Raw genomic sequence first — 20,138 nt, forward strand, 5'->3', positions numbered from 1 at the left:
TAACTATAGATTTGTTACCCCATGTTGATGATATTATGCATATAATATGTTGTGTGTTAATTAATTTACAAAACCCAATAATTAAAGATTAACAATGTAGCATTTATTTTTAAATCATATAATTCTTAATTAACAAATTCTTTAAAACTATTACAATGTAAAATATTATTATTATTATTAAAAACTATGTAACACAGCAACAAGTGTATTTTATTTATTTAATATTGAATGTTCAACAGGTACAATAGGTTTTATAAATCAACGAACAACTTAATAAAATCTTTATTCAAGCAAACATCTTGGTAAGAAAAAATGAAAATAAAAATATTCCAGTCTTTTTAAAATGGTTTGTAAAAATAAAATATTCTTCTCAATTGTAATCACTAGTGGGTCTATCTTAATGTACACCAATAAATCACAATGACTTATATCAGTGCAATACATTAAAATTTGGCACTGAGTATAATATTGATGTGTTGTTTTTAAAAAAATTTTATTATTCTTATATTCTAAGTAAGGCAAATTACATTTTTTTTTGTTCTAGATCAAATATAGGTTTATTTTGGCATTATATTGGACATTTAACTTCTAAAATTTTTATAGGAACTTTGTTTTCAATAACAAGACCATCAGGACTTGCACAAAGCCATGGCCTTTGTGAATGAACGATTACTCCACACTTCAGAATAATTATATATTACTAAACATTTTGCTATAATACATGATTGCTTCACTTTCATACTTGTTACCATAAGACACATTAATTTTTCCCTGATAACCCATTTCTTTTTCTGTTAGTAAAGTCTCTGCTAACCTTTCTTGAATTTCAACCGATAAATTTTTGCAAGTTTTTATCTTATTAACGCTAGCTGAGATTCTATTCTTTCGAACTTCTTTCCATTTGTTACTCTCAGACTGCATTTTAGTCTCGTTAAATATGTTTATAATTTGTTTTAAATCAACTACAATATTATTCATATAAAATTTATTTTCATTTAAATTTAATGGAAAGTAAGAACCTATCATTGGTGGTAAGGCAATATCATATGCATTTTGTTTGGTGATAATAAAGCTTAAAAAATCAGTGTCTACTGACTTTTCCACCTCGTTTAACAAATCTAATAAACATCTCTGACACTCAGTATCAACCTCACTTTGTATTTCTTTTTCAATCATTTTACTGAGAATATAAGGAATTTCTAATATTTTATATTCATTCACAAGTGCCTTATGACTAATAGTTCTTTTAGTTGTATTACTTTCAGATTTAGAATAATTTTGTTTCTTTTTAGGATATAGATATTCTATGATTCTGCCTTTTTTGTACTTGGCTTCCCCTGATTTTGAAGGCTTTCCCCATTCTTGTTCTACATTTGTTTTTGAATTACTCTCTTCATTATTTATATAATAAACAAGTGCAGCAATGTGCTTACACTTATTCCCAGCTCCAGCAGGACATTCGCAAAAACAATGAGTTACATTCCTAAAGGGATCTATCTATAAATACAATTTAAGAGTTAGACTAGTTACTTTTTTACATTTGATTTTTGTACCTACTTCAAATGTAACTTTATAAGGTGGCAGAGTGACTGATGTCTGCCTAATAACATAACCGTTGATGGTACCATATCCATTTGGCTGCTGTACTTCAGATACTGTGTGCACATGACCACTTTCGAACAACTTAATGCCTTTATTATTTTTAAATTCACAGTTGTATGTAATCGTTCTAAAGCCACAGTTAAAGATGATATCTGGTTGAATCATCATATTGTAGTAGAAATCTCAAATCTATTATAGTATGTGTGTAATATAATATTTTCAGGTAAGTAAGTACTAGGTAGGTACTTAATATGTGTAAAGTATATATTAAGTACAGTAAACAGTAGATACAATTAAAAACAAATTTAACAAACTGAATTAATAAAATATAAATAGTCCAATAATTTATAAACCACTTATAATCCCATTGATATATTTCATAGTGACTGACTACTAGTGATTATGAAAAACAACAAAAATAAATATAAGTTATTTTAATAATAATTAATATAAATAACCATGGTAAATTATTTAATTATCATACAAAAGTTGTGTACATTCACCACTACGGTGCGCTGTTTTCCAGTGACTGCACGGTGTCTATGGAGGCATTTAGTGTGCCACCCACTAAAAGCTCCTTAAATCTACGGTAACACGTCTGTGTGGTAGATCCAAATAATATGTACCTGACAACTTGTTCCGCATCAAAAACCCCTTGTACATCCTTCAACCGTGGCATAGATGTTGGACATAATCCAATCCTGCTTTCTAGCAGGGTTACATAACTGCAATAATGAAAAAAGATTAATTAAAAATTGAATTTCTGTAGAAAATTGTCAATATTTTGAACCTAACCTAACCCATAAACGAGTCAAAAGTTAGTTTTAATTTAATTTTAATTAATAGGCCGTCGCACCCACATGTTATGTTACGCACTTGTAAGACGGGGACAACGCATGCGGGTGTAACTTCCTCTTAAGTTAATTGTAAATTTCTATATAATTTAACTCGCCTGAGTTAAAAAAAAATTGGATAACTATTAACCTAAAACTTTTTAAAACTTTTTCAATCAATTTAACTTAAATCATTTATAATTTATCATTAACTTTCCCAGGCTTACTCTGACCTAAAAGTAAATATGATAAAAGTATTTCCAATTTTAAAGTTAAATCTAGTTTTTTTTTATTAAAGTGTTAAATTTAATTAACATCTATGATTACTTTTACACTATACACAAAAAAAGTGTTTTCCAACCATGGGTTAGATATATTAGATAGGTAAACTAAAAATAAATGAAATTAAAAATTAACCAAAAACATCACATTAAACAAAATTGATTATTCGTTATTTAGTATTACAATACAATAAAAATAAAATAAATTTTACTAATACTTAGTCAATACTACACAATAAATACATCTGTGTGTTGCAATAATATAAAGCTTAAGAAAAACTTCACTAAGTAGAAATTTTATTTTTGTTTGATATTAAGTACCTAAATGCAGTAATTCATGTGTTTGACAAAATCCTATTTTTTCATTAGCGAAAAACAACCTTCAGCTAAAAAGCTATTTTAAAAGCCCGTGTGTTTGGGATTCGTCATCTGGCCATTCGACATCCTCTAATTCAGTAAGATCGCTGAAACTCCACACAGCCTCTAATCTTGCTTCTAATGGCACTCTTAACCTATGGTTAAGGTAATCATTGAAGGCGTGGAGCTCATTGATTACTGAAGCCTTTATCGAATTTACCTTTTGGCTCTTAACATACTTCAAATTACCTAGAAAATTAAAAATAACATTTATTAATTAGTATTTAGTTTTATTTATATTAAAAGTGAAATATTTATAATCTATGTCAAATGTTCAAGACATTATGAGTTGGATATTTTATTCATAACCTACCGGCAATGGCCAACATAGTCATAGATCCCAGGCTCTGTGCATTTCTAAATTTATGTGCAGCCATATCATAACCTATCACGTTTGTGATATTTGATGGTCCCCCTTTTAATGTTCTCGCCTCGAAATGGCAGTTGTTATGTAAGAGAAGAGGTTTAAACAAAACAGCTCCATACACAGCTGCACTAATCTTTTCTGGGGCCATCAAAATCGCATAATTTTTACATGATAACACACTTGCTAAATGTACCTGCAAACAAAAAAAAAAAAACATCAATATTAATAAACAAAAAAACTTTTGGATGGTTTAATTACTGATTATCTGGGCTCATTGCATTAAAAAAAAATGTAATATCTTGCCTACTTATGTACTAAAAATATGAATATGCATTTATATTTGTGTAAAATATGATTTAATAGGTGCATTAATTTTGAAAATAATTGTATTTTAAAACTTAAAAACCATATCATTGGATTGCAACATAGAATTAATCAATTATCCAGGTACCCATAACGAATTATGATTGGATCTAGAGTAATATTTTAAAATTTGTATTCATGATAGCAATTTTTTTTTTTTCATCATTAGCTAAAATGTTATTAACAGTACCAAATTTCATTTTTACTTCGATCCAAAACTATGGAGACCACAAATATGCGACATACATTTTTGTTTTTCGATTCTATTTGTCATGAAAAGTATTAATTAATTTATTTATTGAATACGATTCCAACTACAACAATATCACAGAAAACTCAAATTATCATTATAACTAAAGCCAATGACTGTTAGTAAATGAGAGTCCTAATAACTAATACATCCGCGAGAAATTGAAGTTACATATTTAAAATTATCCTATTGTGTACACTATGTTATATTATTATAAAGTAATAGAGTGAAACCATGGTTTCTTGAATAAGTACTTAATTAATAAATTTAATATAGTCTCTAATTTGATTGAATGTGTTTTATAAGCAGAACCCCAGAGGACACTTAAAAACTAATTTGTATCAAGTCAAATTTTGAAGATATAGCTTCCTAACCTAACATGCAAATGCCCTGCTAATTAAGTCTAAGTAAATTCAGCATATTAATATTTTAATTGTATACTATTTTGAGTTAAAAATTTCACTATACTTGTATTGCAGTTATGGACAGTGAAGAAAGAATTGCAGTTTCTTTCATTTTTTCCATGACCGAATGCAAGTTACCATCTTTCAATCCATGGACTGCCACATAATAATAAACTGTTATTTTGCCATCCTCTAGGTACAACGAATTGGCCAAACACGATCTAATGTTTAAGCAAACATCATTCCAATCATCTTTATAGACGATTGTTTCTGAAGAATGTTTACATGCCTCTGGTAAACAATTCATACTTCTAGTTTTTGAGGCAACATGAAGCATGTTAATCGCCGCAAATACTACATTTTTAAAAAATAACCATCTATAACAAAATATACAATGATTAAATTTTACCACATTAGATTTCTACTACAACCAAATACTACCTTGCCATGGTTTTGGTTCTGAATGTTTTATAAGAACGTTGATTGGGTGGTTACCCCATGAACCCAACACGAACTCGCTGTAGTCTCCAGACTCGATTGTAGTTTTTAAATACCTGACCAATTTAACGTTTTTAGATAAAACCATTCCGGTCTTCAAGGGGTCAATCAATATTTTGAACCGGTCCCCAATCGGTTTGAAAATCCTAAGGTCAAGGCCAACCTTTAAATACCACAGATTAATTTTATTAATAATATTGAATCAATTACATACGCAGAAACAAATATTAACACACAAAATGAGTCTGCGTCACTTAAAACTTGTCCGCCTTGAGCTTCAAATTGCTCCATTGATCTTACACCCGTTAATTTAATATCAGTGGTGACTGCAGTAGTTACCACTTTTGGCTTGTAGCCAAAATCCATCACGTACTACATAAAAATGGCATGTAATTAATATTTATTATAAGACTACAGTATGACAACTGCCTATACATAATAATTTCCAACAGTGCCGCAACTAGAGATAAAAGGGCCTAGGTGTGAGTCAAATTTCGGGACCCCTATCCCCCTAACCGTACATTTCAATACATCATTAATGGCCAATGGTTTTTCCTTTAAAGGAGTAGATATAGTGTCATCATTTGAAGACCACGGAGCAACAACAAGATGTCTCCACTTTTACAATTTTTTTAGGAGAAACAAAAAACTGTTTTAAAAATTATTTAAATACTTTGGTAATAATTATAATCGATTTCATAAAAATAATTTCAAAATTTATTTTTAAATTTTCAAAAAAAATTTAATTAAGTCTTGGAGATGTCTTGTTGTTGCACCGTAAAAATATTTTTTTATTTTTAATGTATAAAATAATGAAATTAATATGAAAAATGTATACTTTTCTATAATATTATATAAATTACCAGTATATTACATCATTCTATACTTACAGGGGCGTAGTAAGAAAAAATTTAAGGGGGAGGAGGGGTGTTCCATGTGAAAAAATAAGATAAAGTAGTTCTTAAGGTTGAAAAAATATCTAAACTACTAAGTACCAACACTACATATTTCAGGAAGATGTTCTCCAAGTCTCCCAAACAGCTGAGCAATAAAAAAAAATTTGGAGGGAGGGAGTTTATACATAAAAAATAAATTTATGAGATTAAGTTCATATTATAATATTATTCTTTATAAAACTTTTAAAGCATTAATTTATTAAATATTATTTTTGTAACTTTGTGAGAAAAAAATGATGCCATTATATTCTTTGAATATTTAATATTGAAATCCAATGTGATAAACAATAAAATTTAAACAAAAACATAGTCTTAATCACAAGTTATGAATAATATCATTACATACTTAGTACAAAATAATAAAAACAATGTGTTAAAAAACAAAACTTAAAAAAAATCATAATCTCAGTCACACATTTATTTTTATAGGTATAATATAATATATAAAATAATACTTTCTTAGTATAAAATTTTAAAAACAATGTGTTAAAAAACAAAACTTAAACAAAAACATAATCTCAGTCACATTTTTTATAGGAATAATATAAAATGATACTTCTTAGTATAAAATTTTAAAAACAATGTGATAAATAATAAAATTTAAACAAAAACAATGTGTTAAAAAACAAAACTTAAAAAAAAATCATAATCTCAGTCACACATTTATTTTTATAGGTATAATATAATATATAAATAGCAAATTTTTAACTCCAAACTCTGGCCGCATGACAACTGCTGCTGTTATATTCACCAGATTACAATTAAGGGAAACACAGGCAAAATCAAAGGGACGTAGATTCACCCTTGAAGAAAAAATTTTAATCTTGTCATTATACAAGCAAAGTGCTAAAACTTATCGAATTCTATTAAAACTTTTTACCTTGCCTGGAAGAAAATCATTGTAAAATTTATTGTCAAAAATAGCAATTGGTACAGGTGTGGATGATACATTTATTAAAGTTCTTCAACATAATTTCAGTCTAGAACCTAATTTACAATATGATGACAGTGCTGGATGTATTATGGGATTTGAAGATAACGGTACCTCTAGAACACAAGAATTTGCAGACCACAGTTTAGTCTTTATGGTTAAAGGTGTAAGAAAAAAATTTAAACAACCAATATCATACACATTCTGTAAGAGTACTACGAAAAGCCAAAATTTATTTGATCAAATCAAAAGAGTACTTTGCGCAATTACCGCTTGTGGTCTAAATATTGTTGCAACTATTTGTGACCAAGGAGCAACAAACACCTTCATTATTTTCACATTCGTTATTCATTGACAATAAATTATTTTCGGTTACATTTTCATTATCTGTTGTTAATAAAATATTACCTCCTCAATTTTCAACCTCAGTACCATCATTATCAGAATAAACTGAAAGATCAAATCCTTCCAAAGTATTATCGGATAAAATATTTTAACTTACTATGTAATCGGGGTCGAGATAATCATCATTTTCTGAAAATTCGATAGAGTTGTCTAAAGCATTAAGAATTTCTTCATCATCCATTTTATTTATTGAAAAACTCTTTAAATAATATAACTTAAATACTTAATAACAATATTAAATAACAAATAATAAAATTTATTAATATAAAGCGTTAATTTTGAAGTTTGTTATGTATATGTTTTAGTAAATAATAATACTATTTGATATGGATATCATGTGATAAATACAGTGTGACCACATTGGAGCAATAACCAGATAAATCCGGATTTATCTGATTGTTGCACCAAAAATAAAAACAAGATAAATTCAATTCCATTATAAACTATGTTTATATTTACTGAATTTAACTAGGCGTTGCACCAAAATGTATCACATTTTTTCCTGTACAATAATTCACGAAAAACGGTATTTTCGAAAAATGTGGATTTTACTGGTTGTTGTTCCAAGCCCTTCAATTGGTTTTTAGATATTGTACTTGGATTAAAGCTCATATTGAAAATTAAATACTTTTCTAACTACTGTTATAATAAAAAAAAAAAAAGCAGTCACTACAGAAGAAAACACAAGCACTGAGTACTGGCTAGTGGCTGTCTGAAATTAAAACAGTAAACACACTATACAGCACACAGTACAACACAAACTGAATAAGAAAAATAGATACGATTTTACGAAATAAGAAATTAACATCAAATATTACCACCAATAAGTCAATAACAACAATGTTCACAATTCATAAATTATAATAATATAATATATAATATATATATATATATATGTGTGTGTGTGTGTGTGTGTGTGTGTGTGTGATTTTGATTAGATTGTATGTTTAACTATATTTAATATTTATAATCTGCAGTTTGTATAATTTCCAGCCGATCGATCTAAATCGATCTCCTACGAATCCGGCCGACACCAATAAATTAAGCGAAACCACCACAACCATGAATATTTTGTTATGATTATTATTCGAGTCAATTTCGAGATGGTCACATAGATACGAATGAATTATTATTATATAATTTATTTATATCGGTAATATTATAATAATTAATTAATTATATTTTTGACTTTTGTTATTTGAAAAATATCAAAAGATAAAAATCGACATGAAAATATCGATAATATTGATATTATTTGCTCATCCCTTACTGTGTATACCTGTGATGTTCTGTTATATTTTATATTGTGTTTCTGGTTGTATCCGAAGACGACAATTTGTTGAAACCGTTCTCTGTGTAGCCGGTAGCGTGTGATAATCAAATGTTATTTAATAGTTTATTAATAAAAAGAATAAACGTTTTAGACTTGAATGAGAATATTATAATTTATTAGTTTAAAACAATGTAATTTATACTACAAGCACACTACTTAACTCGAATGAGTCGGGTTCAAGACTAAATTGCCGACAGGACCGATACTATAGACTGGTCGCGCATAATCAAAATATCTAAGATAAAACGCCCAAGGACAGGCGTAATTATAATCTGTAAAACAAGCGCCCCTATAGTCTCTTAGTCTCTATTATAGTGGTGGGCATATAACAAATCGATCGAAGTAGTTGTTACCAAGTTACCACGATTTAAGATATACAGGTTGCCCATCGACCTATACCGAAATGTTTAAAAGTATGAAGATGAGATTGAAGGCCGGTTTACACTTATCAAAGTAGCCACGTCCGTGAACCACGAATTAGTGGCACGGATTCTACTTTGATAATATAAACACACCACACGTACGTGTGACAAGCTTGTACAAGTCGTGTTGTCCGATCCGTGCCGGCACGGACATATATCAAAATTCTCGTACGTGGGGAGAACATTTTATTTTTATATTTTTAATATGTCTAGTTTTCATTCAGTGAAATGTTCATTCATGTTTGGTTCTTTACAATATTAAATTTATTATAATAAATACAATTTATTTGAATAGGTATATTTACTTACATTTTAATACTAGTTTTAAGTTACGTTCAATGTTACAGTCTACAGGTACATATTTTCTAACTTGTACTAAATTACAAGGGTTATATATTTAAATTTGAATCAATAATCAATATTGTTCTTTATATACAAACAATTCTTGATCATACAATTTTAATAAATATTTTATTTCTATATTTCTTTCCCCATCTAGCCCATTTATGCCATAAAAATAATTTTAAGTAGGTAGGTACTTACTTATAAGTTTTATGCTGTGGTTCATTGTAATTTATTGTAAAAACATGTTTTAGGTAAGTTAAACATTTTCAAGGCTTTTAGGCCTAAAATCTATTATTTCAAAATAATTTGTTGATTTAGTAGGTTCCTAGTTCATATTTTGAGAGTTGAATTATAATATTAAAAATTAGTTACCTATTTATATTCATTAAAGCCAAAATAAATAATATTACTTAGAACTTAGTATATCTATTGGTTTGTGAAAAACCTTTTAAATTAATTTGACTTTAAATTGTTTGTTGTCTTGAACTACTTATCCAAAACTAGTAAAATTGAAACTAACGATTCAAAAATAAGATATTAATTACAAGTCATAGTTATAAATTTATAGTATAAAATATTATCTGTATAAGTATAATCAATACTAAAATAACATCCAAATGTTGCAAATTTTTTTATAGCGGTTGCCTAAAGTTACAAATTAATTGCAAAATATTGGTACAACATTGGTGTAATTATCATAACATGGGGGGGGGCTAACTTAACAGTCGTCCCAACAAATATAAAGGGTTGTATAGGATTTCCCTGTTTTTTTAAGTTTTTCCATGTGACATTCCATCATTTCCACAGATTCCCCAAACATAATAAAACTTAATAAGGTTTTTTCTACCATTATCATTTTTGTTACTTTTTTAGATGTTGTTGCAAACATTTCATGTAACAAACACATCAAAGCAGCATTCTTTACATCTATAATTAAAAACATTTGTTTTTAAACATAGATGTAGAATTTATTTATTGTTTAAATAGTAAATGAGTATTAAATGCAGTATTTTTATTGGTTTACCTATGAAATTCCGTAGTATGACTTACCTACTCTCTTTCACACACTCTCTCACTTTAAGATAGTACAGTTTATTAAAATAAACTTTTTGTACTTCCTTTCATTTAAATTGTTGGCTTTATTTATTTGATCTAATATTTTAAGACAGCTGGAATCCTTTATTTTTTCATTTAGAATGTTGTATTTTTTTTCTGATTTTTTATCAAATTCGAAGTAAACATTTATGTTCTGGGAATATGGCACTATAGTTAATGTCCATCTGAAACAGGGTTTGAATAAAAAGTTTTATTTATAGATAAAGTATATTGCTAGTCCATACTCCATACCCAGTTCAGTAGGTATAGTTATTTACTACTAATACTTTTGTCAATATAAAAATGCAACATATTTTAAGTTTAAACATTAATTCTGACAGCATTATAAAAAGATTATGAAAAATTTAGTATAAAAATTAAATTGTTTTATCCAGTACCCTGTATGTTGAATTTAAATAATTGTTTAATATTCAGTTTAAAAGAGGCAGACCATCTAATGAAGAAAGATAACAGATAAAAATACCTAAACAACATACTCATTTAATGCCTGGAGATAGACAGAAGACATTGTTTACATCATTGGCCAGAATATAAAGAAACAAGGCAACGATGAAAGTATGAAGAATTTGGAAAACTAACACAATACACTTATACTAAATGTGATAAGTATTTTTGTTGCGCTGTCAACAGAAATTGTTTTAAAGATTTTCATACTAAATAACAAAATATTTTTTTGTTCCTAATTAGGTAAAACTAGTAGTTCCTAATATATAACTTGAAAAGTGCAATTTATTTTTAAATTGTATTAAATAATTTATAAGTATCTTAAAAAAGTTGATATTTTTATTTTTATTTTTTTATGTATAAATTTGTTTTTGAATATAGTTTTAAATATGCTCAATTTACAATTCCTATTACAACATAATATTGTTGAGACTTAAAATAAATAAAGGTTTATTAGGTATTTGAAAAAAAATTTTTTTTTAAGTTTTTAAACGCGCGATATATTATCATAGGTGATACATTTTTCAAAAAATAATATTTTTCCTATGTTCTGTAACCACAGTCCATAATTACAGGTGCATAAATTTTTCTGCGAAAAAATCAGACCTTAAATTTAATTTGCGCAGTGTAGGGTTAAAATAATTATATCATAAAATCTTAACAATCATAATTGGTACCAAGGTGTGTTATTATGTATATTCTATATTTATACAGTAGAACCTCATTAATCCGGACTAATTGGGGCTCTAGGTTGTCCGGATTAAACAAAATAACCAAAAATCGTAAATTATAAACTTATAAAAATGTTATTGCATATTTTATTAAACCATATATTATTATTATATTATTAAAAAAAATAGTAGATACATACATAATTGTATTACATACATAGTATTAAGGCACACTTTCGTTATTCACATTTGACACTGGTTTGAAAAAACTGCTTATCTTTGGTTGTCTTCCTTTCACAGTGATTTCTTTAACGATTAACGATTGTTTAGCTATCCCATATTGCGCACAAATGCTTGACACAGATGCTCCTTTTTCGAGTTTTTCAATAACACAGAAATGTAATAACATAGAAAATCGAAATGTATTAATAAACATAGTTAATGTTAATTTCATAATTATTTGTCGAATAATTATTTATATTACATTTTCTATCTGCTATTATATAAACTATGTTTATTATTTCTATGCTTATTAAAAAAAATGTGACTAAGTATTTTTAATATTTTTAACTACTATTATAACAATAATTCTATAAATTAAATTTACCGAAATTGTTTGTGATGGCCGTTGGATTACATGTGATTTAACACGTTGACTGCCATGCGGCCGCCGGCGTCCGCAGACTACTAGCATACAACAGTATTTTTACGGACGCCGGCGGTCGCACCTTTGTATTATGTATACGCCATATGACCGCGGGCTGCCATAAACACACTTATTTGTAAAGGGGAATATTTTTTGTGGCGTCAAAGTTATGAAGATAATGTTTAAATGATGGCGTAGAGGAGAAAATTTCGCGTAAAATGATATATTATTCGCCGCAAACCGATTATTTTTTATACATTTATTATTATACGTAAAATATCACTACAATAAGCATATAAAAAAAAATTCAATCACTTTTTTTGTTCAAATAATATGTTTCCAATTTCAATTCTTAAATATAAACATAATACAAATTATAAATTTAATACAAAACATAATTATCGAGACGTATTTATAAATTAAATATGTAAAAAATAATTAAAATCCTTAGTTTGTGTGATGCAGATTAAAACAACTTATACATGTATAAGATTTACATGGTGCGCAGAATGTAGTGATCTTTTTTACTTCCTTCGATGCCTGTTTCGATCCAACTATTACTGTTCTACTTTGATAGCAGTGGAAACATCTCTTTCTGATTTTTCTGTTTCTACCACATTTTTCTGTTGTTTCTTGGAATATGTGTGTGCTGTTAACTCTTGCTTGTTGAACTTCTTGTGGCCCTTGATTGTCTAATCCGAGTATTGTATCAACTAATGTTTCTCTAAATTGTGTTATCTTAATTTTTTTATCAGAATTAATTGTATTGTAAACTATTAAAGCATTTACCACAGCAGTTCCAAACAGTATTTCTGTCGCCACCTTATGGTACCAACGTATAGACTTACGAACAGCTGTACTATAGCTAGACAGTTGATCCGATAGATCAATTCCCGCTTTTCCGTAGTTGTAGTCGACAATTATCTTAGGCTTAACTATCGATTCTTTTTTTTTGTTATTTTTTCCTGTGTCAATCATATCAATATTATGTTTTGTTGACAACATAGTTACATCCCTTTTATCACGCCATTTCGCAACAATAATACCGTCTGAATTTTCCTTTCCGATTATTTCTCCGGGACTTAACTTTTTTTTTGTTATTTCAGGTAATTTTACTCTATTTGATCGCAGAGTTCCAACTAGGTGTGTATCATAACTTAAAAGTTCGTTTGCAAGTGTAATTGAAGTGTAAAAATTATCCGTGACCATTGTACGTCCCATGTTTAAATATCTTCTACTTAGATCTAGAACAACTCTACAACCCAATCCCTTTCCATCCACTTGACTCTTTCCTCCATAAACTTGAACGTTATAAGTATAACCATTTGTTCCGCAAAGTTTAAACAATTTTACACCGTACTTATGGGCTTTTCCCGGTATATATTGTCTAAATAATAATCTGCCACGAAAAGGTACCATTGTCTCATCGACGGCTAATACCTCACCTGGTTCCATTACATTTTGAAAACGGTTTACAATTTTATCAATTATATTACGTATTTTATAAATACGATCACCTTCAGGGGTTTTTTTATTGTCTGAAAAGTGCCAAAATCTTAGAAGTAAAAAAACCAAACCAGATCGCCAGTTGTAAGAGCATGTTGAAACGACTGCAAGATCCGGATGTAAAAAAAGCAAACCAGATCGCCAGTCGTAAGAGCATGTTGAAACGACTGCAAGATCTGGATGTAAAAAAAGCAAACCAGATCGCCAGTCGTAAGAGCATGTTGAAACGATTGCAAGATCCAGATTTTAAAAAAGCTAACAAGGTTGCCAGTGTGAAGAACAGATTGAAACGAATGGAAAATCCAGTTTTCAAAAAAACATATCAAATTCAAAATGTTCGAAACATGAGAAAGCGAAGATTACCATCAGATAGCAGCCTATGTCAAAATGTATCTACTAAAAAGAAAACACCATATTCAATATCTTATAAAAAACGATAACGACAAAAATTAAATGAAACCAGGCAGAAGGAAGATGTTTTGATATCTGAATATATTTTGAAAAGGTCTCAAGGTTTATCAGAAAAATGTTATTCGTGTCATAGATTACGTTTCCCATCCAGTGTCAATAAATGCAACTCTGATATCTTCAATCGATTGGGGATGTCAATTCCAAGTGATTCCAAGAGTACTGTGACGATATGTACAAGTTGTCATCCGCATATAAAAAAATTCAAAGTTCCTCCGTTGTACATAGGAAATGGTTATGAGTTAAACAGTGTTCAGTCTTCAGTTACGCAATTAAATCAAATAGAAAAGCAAATGGTTTCCCTTAGATTACCGTTTATGAAAATATTCAAATGTCTTCGCAGTGATGGACAGCTAAAAATCAAAGGTAACGTTATCAATGTTCCAATAGATCTGACTAAGACTACATCTATTTTGCCAAGGCGTGCCGAAAATTTAGCTGCAGTTAAGATGATGAAGGTAAAATTAAAAAGAAAATCGTGCTTTAAACAACATTATCTTTATCAAAATGTCAGACCATCATTAGTAGTATCAGCATTAAATGATTTGATTAAAAAACCTCTATATAAAGATGCTGAAATAGACAAAGATTGGCTGGCACATGTGTCAGAGACAACAAAAAGTTTGGAAAACGGCTCAGATCACGAAAGTGAAGGAACAGATGATGAAGACACAAATATTGAACCAATCAATCCGGGATCAATGGACACAATGATTGAAAACTGTGATTTTGTTTCTTTTGCACCAGGCGAAGGCATGAAACCGTTATCTATTCTTATTGATGACCATGCAGAGGAAAAAGCTTTTCCTGATTTATTTGGTGGGCATCCACGTACAAATAAATCACCTTTAAAAAATTACTCAAAAGTAGTAAGGTCTGAGCTGCTGAATGTAGATCGAAGGTTTGCATCGGACTCATCTAACTTGTTTTTTAAATGCAAATTATTAGTTCAAAAACTAATTGCAAGCAATGTGCAAATTGTTTTACGAAAAAATAAAAAAGGAAACAACTGCGAATGACGTAACAAATCCAGCTGTTCTAAACAAAATGATAGATAACGATCAAGGATACCGAATGTTACACAACGTACAAAATTCACCTTCATATCTTGCAGCGATGAGAAAAAACGTTTTTGCCATGGTGCGTCAAGAAGGTCAACCGACATTATTCTTAACATTTAGCCCTAGTGAATCAACTTGGACTGATTTGTTAAGGATTTTGTATAAACTGCGGTACTCCAAAACGTTGTCTGATGATACTGTCCTAACTTATGCACAAAAATCAGATTTAATTCGACAAGACCCAGTTGTTTGTGCTACTTATTTTGATCATAGGTTTAGAGCACTTTTTAAATTGATCAAGTCCAAAAATGTTATTTTCAAAGAACACAGTGTGAAACATTTCTTTTATCGTGTCGAATATCAACATAGGGGCAGTCCACATGTACACATGTTATTGTGGTTAGGCAATGCACCTGTTTTCGACCCAGCCAAACTAGAAACTTTTGATGCATGTGTAACACTTATCAACAAATACATTACGTGTATGGTAGACGATGGCAGTCCGGCCCATGAGTATTTGCATAAAAATACTCATAGCCATACACACACATGTTACAGAACTGACAAAGACAAACAAATGAAAAAGTGTCGCTTCAACATACCATATCCGCCAATGAATGAAACCTGTATATTGACTCCACTAACAGAAGACATAAGTAATCCGATCACAAGAAAAATTCGTACACTACAACATGAAAAACTTCTGCAATACCTCAGGGACTTCAAGGACAGTGATTCATCTTCAGATCCATCATTAGAAGATATTTTACAAAAATTGTCAATTGAAGATGTTAATGAATATAAATCCATTATTCGAACTGTTATCAGACGGTCAACAGTTTTTCTAAAACGTACAATAAAACAACGAATGATTTCTGGATTCAATGAAGAATTATTTCCGTTATGGCAATCTAACATGGATATACAATTCATATTGGACGTTTATTCTTGTGTTAGATATGTAATCGAGTATATTGGAAAAAGCCAACGTGGAATATCAAAACTAATGAGAGACATTGTCGAAAATCTTAAGTCTTCTACTGATTTATCGGTTAAAGAACAACTGAAAAAGATAGCGTCAACTTTTCCAGGGAGTCAGGAAATTTCTGCACAGGAAGCAGTGTACACTTGCTTAGATATGAAGCAATGCAATACTTCAACTGGGTATATATTTATAAACACTAGCCATCCTGATAAAAGAACTCGAATGTTGAAACCAATGGCTGTTAGAGGAGAAATGGATCCAAAATCTGATGACATTTTTTTTGACGGTCTCAATGAGTACTATTCATGTAGACCTCACAGTCTTGAAGATGTAACTTTAGCAGAATTTGGCTCCAATTAAGAAGTTCGTGGTAAAAAAAAACCGGCTAACAACAGTTCTGATTCTAACACTGATAATGAACCTGATGCCACTTATCCGATTGACTCCACTCTAATCGGAAAACCAAACAAGTATATACATAAACGTAAAATCAGAAAAATCATACGGTATGTTAGGTTTAATGTGGATAAAAACGAACAAGACTTTTACAGAGAAAATATTATGTTATTTTTACCATGGCGCGATGAAAAAACCGATTTGTTAGATATTAACTGTAAACAAGTGTATGAAACAAACATTGATCAAATAAAAAAGTTGTACCAACAGTTTAATAAAGTGGAAGAAACCCAATTAGACAATAATGAAATCCAAATAGAAGGGGAACAAGGCGGTAATAACAATCAGCTTGTAGACGATGAAGATTGGGTACCAGACGATGTACTAATAAACGATGTTGGAGATTATGTTGAAAATACAAATACATCAGATGTAGATTCACCTAAAGATGGTGGTAAGATAATAGTGCACCTCATAGACAATGAACAATTTAAAGACTTAATTGGATGTCTAAACGACGGTCAACGCCAACTCTTATATCATACAACTAATGTCATAAGAAGTCAATTATGGGGAAAAGGTCATCCTGCGATGAAGGTATTTGTCACTGGACCAGCGGGAGCTGGAAAGTCAATGCTTATACGAGCATTAGCACAATCTGTAATTCGGATAGCAAATCTTAGACCAGATATAGATGATCTGTCACTTCCTCCCGTATTGCTGACAGCACCAACAGGTAAAGCTGCATATGGAATAAAAGGATTAACACTTCACTCCGCGTTCAAACTACCATTGAATCAATTTGCCGGATTGTTACCAAAGTTAAGTTCAGATATTTCAAATACACTACGTTGTCAGTTTGCCAATGTAAAACTTTTGATAATTGATGAAATTTCCATGGTTGGCATAAAAACACTGGGATACATTGATCAACGATTGAGGTCTATATTAAGAATAAATAAACCATTTGGTGATATAAATGTAATAGTGTTTGGCGATTTCTTTCAATTAGCACCAGTATTAGCAACACCATTGTACGATAGTTTTGAAGAAATATTGTCTAAATTTCCAAGTGCTGCAGAAATGTTATCAATTAAATCTATTTGGGAAACATTCAAGTTTTATGAGTTGACTGAAATAATGCGCCAAAAAGATGACAAGCAATTTGCAATAATGTTAACAAAGTTGGCCAGAGGACAGTTGGAGGAAGCTGATGTAAAATATTTCCAAAATCTTATAACCCACCTAGACATTACTTTTCAACCACAAGTAATGCATCTTTGGGCTACTAATAACGAAGTCGATGAAATGAACAGGAGAGTGCTTAACTCTATGAATCAAGTTAGTTTCATATCCGAAGCCATTGATACATCTGCGAAACGATCGGATATTGAATCTGCCAAGAAACTGCCACGAAAAAAGACTATGGGTTTAGCTTTAAGATTAGTTTTAAAAGAAACAGCTAAATACATGGTGATAGCAAACATTTCAACCGAAGACGGCATAGTGAACGGTGCAATCGGAGAACTCATGCAAATAAACAAAGGACAGACTGCAGGAGGTAGAGAAGTTGCAAAAAGAGTGTGGATCAAGTTTGACGAGCCAGATGTGGGGTCACTAACCAGGCAGAACATAAAAAACAAACTAAAACCCGAAGGCGAACACACAGATGATATGTGCAAGTGGACTCCAATTGAAATCATAAAATTAGAATTTCAACTCGGTAATGCAGAGCTCCATAAAGTAACTAGAATGCAATTGCCCTTAGTGGAAGCTTTGGCATTGACGGTACACAAAAGTCAAGGTGCCACATATCAATCTGTAGCATTTCATATACCCCAAAAATTCTTGAAGTGCAATATGTTATATGTAGGATGTAGTCGAGCAACTTCGGCTCAAGGTTTTCGTATAGACTACTCTCCTGCAAAGCCACCAAAGCCTTCTGCAAAAGTTGAACATGAAATGTGCATACTCAGGACACCAAGTTGTGCTCTTATTCCACGTTTTTCTAGAATTATGACACAAAACATGCCACTCTCCTGCATGTCACACAATATAAGGTCTTTAAAAAAATATGAAGCTCACATTAATGCGGATATCGTTCTTTTACAATCTAAAATAATGTTCTTCCAAGAAACTGGTTCAAAATCAACTGACACATATAGCATTAAGTACCATACTGAATGCTGTAGAATAGACAGTATACATGCAAATGGTAAAAGTGGTTCAATTTGTTTTGTTGGAGAATCCATTAATCATAAAGGAATAACCTGCAGTACAACATTGCTTCAAGATAAAAAGAAAACTACACACTTAGAAGCAATTGAAGTTATCATTGAAAATATTACCTATATTGGGATATATTCATCGCCAAATTTTCCTGTACAGAAGCTTTGTGATTTCATTGAAACGGTAGCTTCTGCCAAACACAACGTTATCTTTATTGGTGATTTCAATATAAACTTCAACAAACCGCCAAAACAACTAGTTAAAATATTAAAACATTTCAATTACAAAATATTGGTCAACGGTATTACTACAGATCACGGAACAACCATTGACAATGTCATTACAAATGTTGACATTGCAGCTTTGGTGTACGAGTCCCTCATAAGTGATCACAGACCTATTCTGGTTATGGACATAGATACTTTCAAGGAAATAGAAAAATATTCTGAGACTATTGATGACCAAATTGTACAAGAAGAAGTCAAAAACAATTTTATTAAACCAAACGTTCCTGCAATCGATGGATTTCCTGTGGAAAAATCTAAAAAATCGATTAAATCAACTAAGGTCCTGAATAATAATAACTTGGATGATATTGAGTTCATTCAGGTTGATAGTGACACTATTTTGGTTCCGGAAACTAAAACTAAATCAACCAAAATAGTTGATTATAATATAATTAATGAGATTCAATTTATTCGGGTCAATAGTAATACTCTCAAAGTTCCAGAAAATTTCAACATATCGTCAGATTCATTATTAGAAACAATAAGTGACAATGCAACTGTGTCAAAAAATCCAAAAAACATAAAAATATCCAGTATTAAGAATAAAGTTGACATAACATCAAGTGGTATATTTTGTGGCTTTACTAACACTGATGGTGTATCATGTTATGCTAATTCTGTCATACAGGTTCTTTTTAATTGTCAATCTGTTGTAAATGAAATTCGCAATAATCGACTAGGACCAACACTTCAACAAAGCCTACACGAATATACAAGTAACAGTGGGTCATGTGATACTCGAACAATCAGAGAATATTTGGACAACGAGACAATATTATATACTCTGCAACAGCAACAAGATTGTATAGAATTTTTAGAAGCACTTATGGACCGTAGTAGACCTACATTTGAATCTTTATTTGGATTTCAAGAATTGTGTACCATTCGTTGCAATACTTGTAATCATACAACGGCCAACAAT

General features: G+C 30.1%; 1 protein-coding gene and 1 pseudogene across 2 annotated transcripts in view; both read right to left on the bottom strand.

The window, feature by feature from the left end:
* Window positions 1-282: 282 nt before the first annotated feature.
* LOC149062169 (uncharacterized) lies at window positions 283-1,176 on the bottom strand (annotated as a pseudogene).
* Window positions 1,177-2,069: 893 nt separating this feature from the next.
* Window positions 2,070-20,138, bottom strand: part of LOC149062170 (uncharacterized) — a 44,342-nt gene continuing 26,273 nt past the window's right edge. Inside the window, exons 2-6 of one of the 2 annotated variants that reach the window (XM_089216921.1) lie at window positions 4,959-5,387; window positions 4,582-4,894; window positions 3,447-3,693; window positions 3,038-3,322; window positions 2,070-2,327 (exon numbers count right to left, since the gene is read on the bottom strand). In XM_089216921.1, coding sequence (XP_089073047.1) covers window positions 3,111-3,322; window positions 3,447-3,693; window positions 4,582-4,894; window positions 4,959-4,966 — 780 coding nt within the window. In that variant the 5' untranslated portion in view covers window positions 4,967-5,387 and the 3' untranslated portion in view covers window positions 2,070-2,327; window positions 3,038-3,110. Of the gene's footprint in view, window positions 2,328-3,037; window positions 3,323-3,446; window positions 3,694-4,581; window positions 4,895-4,958; window positions 5,716-20,138 lie in introns of those variants that run through there. The other variant, XM_089216922.1, reaches the window with a different exon arrangement.

The sequence above is a fragment of the Diuraphis noxia genome, unplaced genomic scaffold, assembly GCF_037042655.1.
Source record: "Diuraphis noxia isolate RWA-SAM2 unplaced genomic scaffold, SU_Dnox_SAM2 contig0001, whole genome shotgun sequence".
In the NCBI taxonomy this organism is placed as follows: Eukaryota; Metazoa; Arthropoda; class Insecta; order Hemiptera; family Aphididae; genus Diuraphis; species Diuraphis noxia.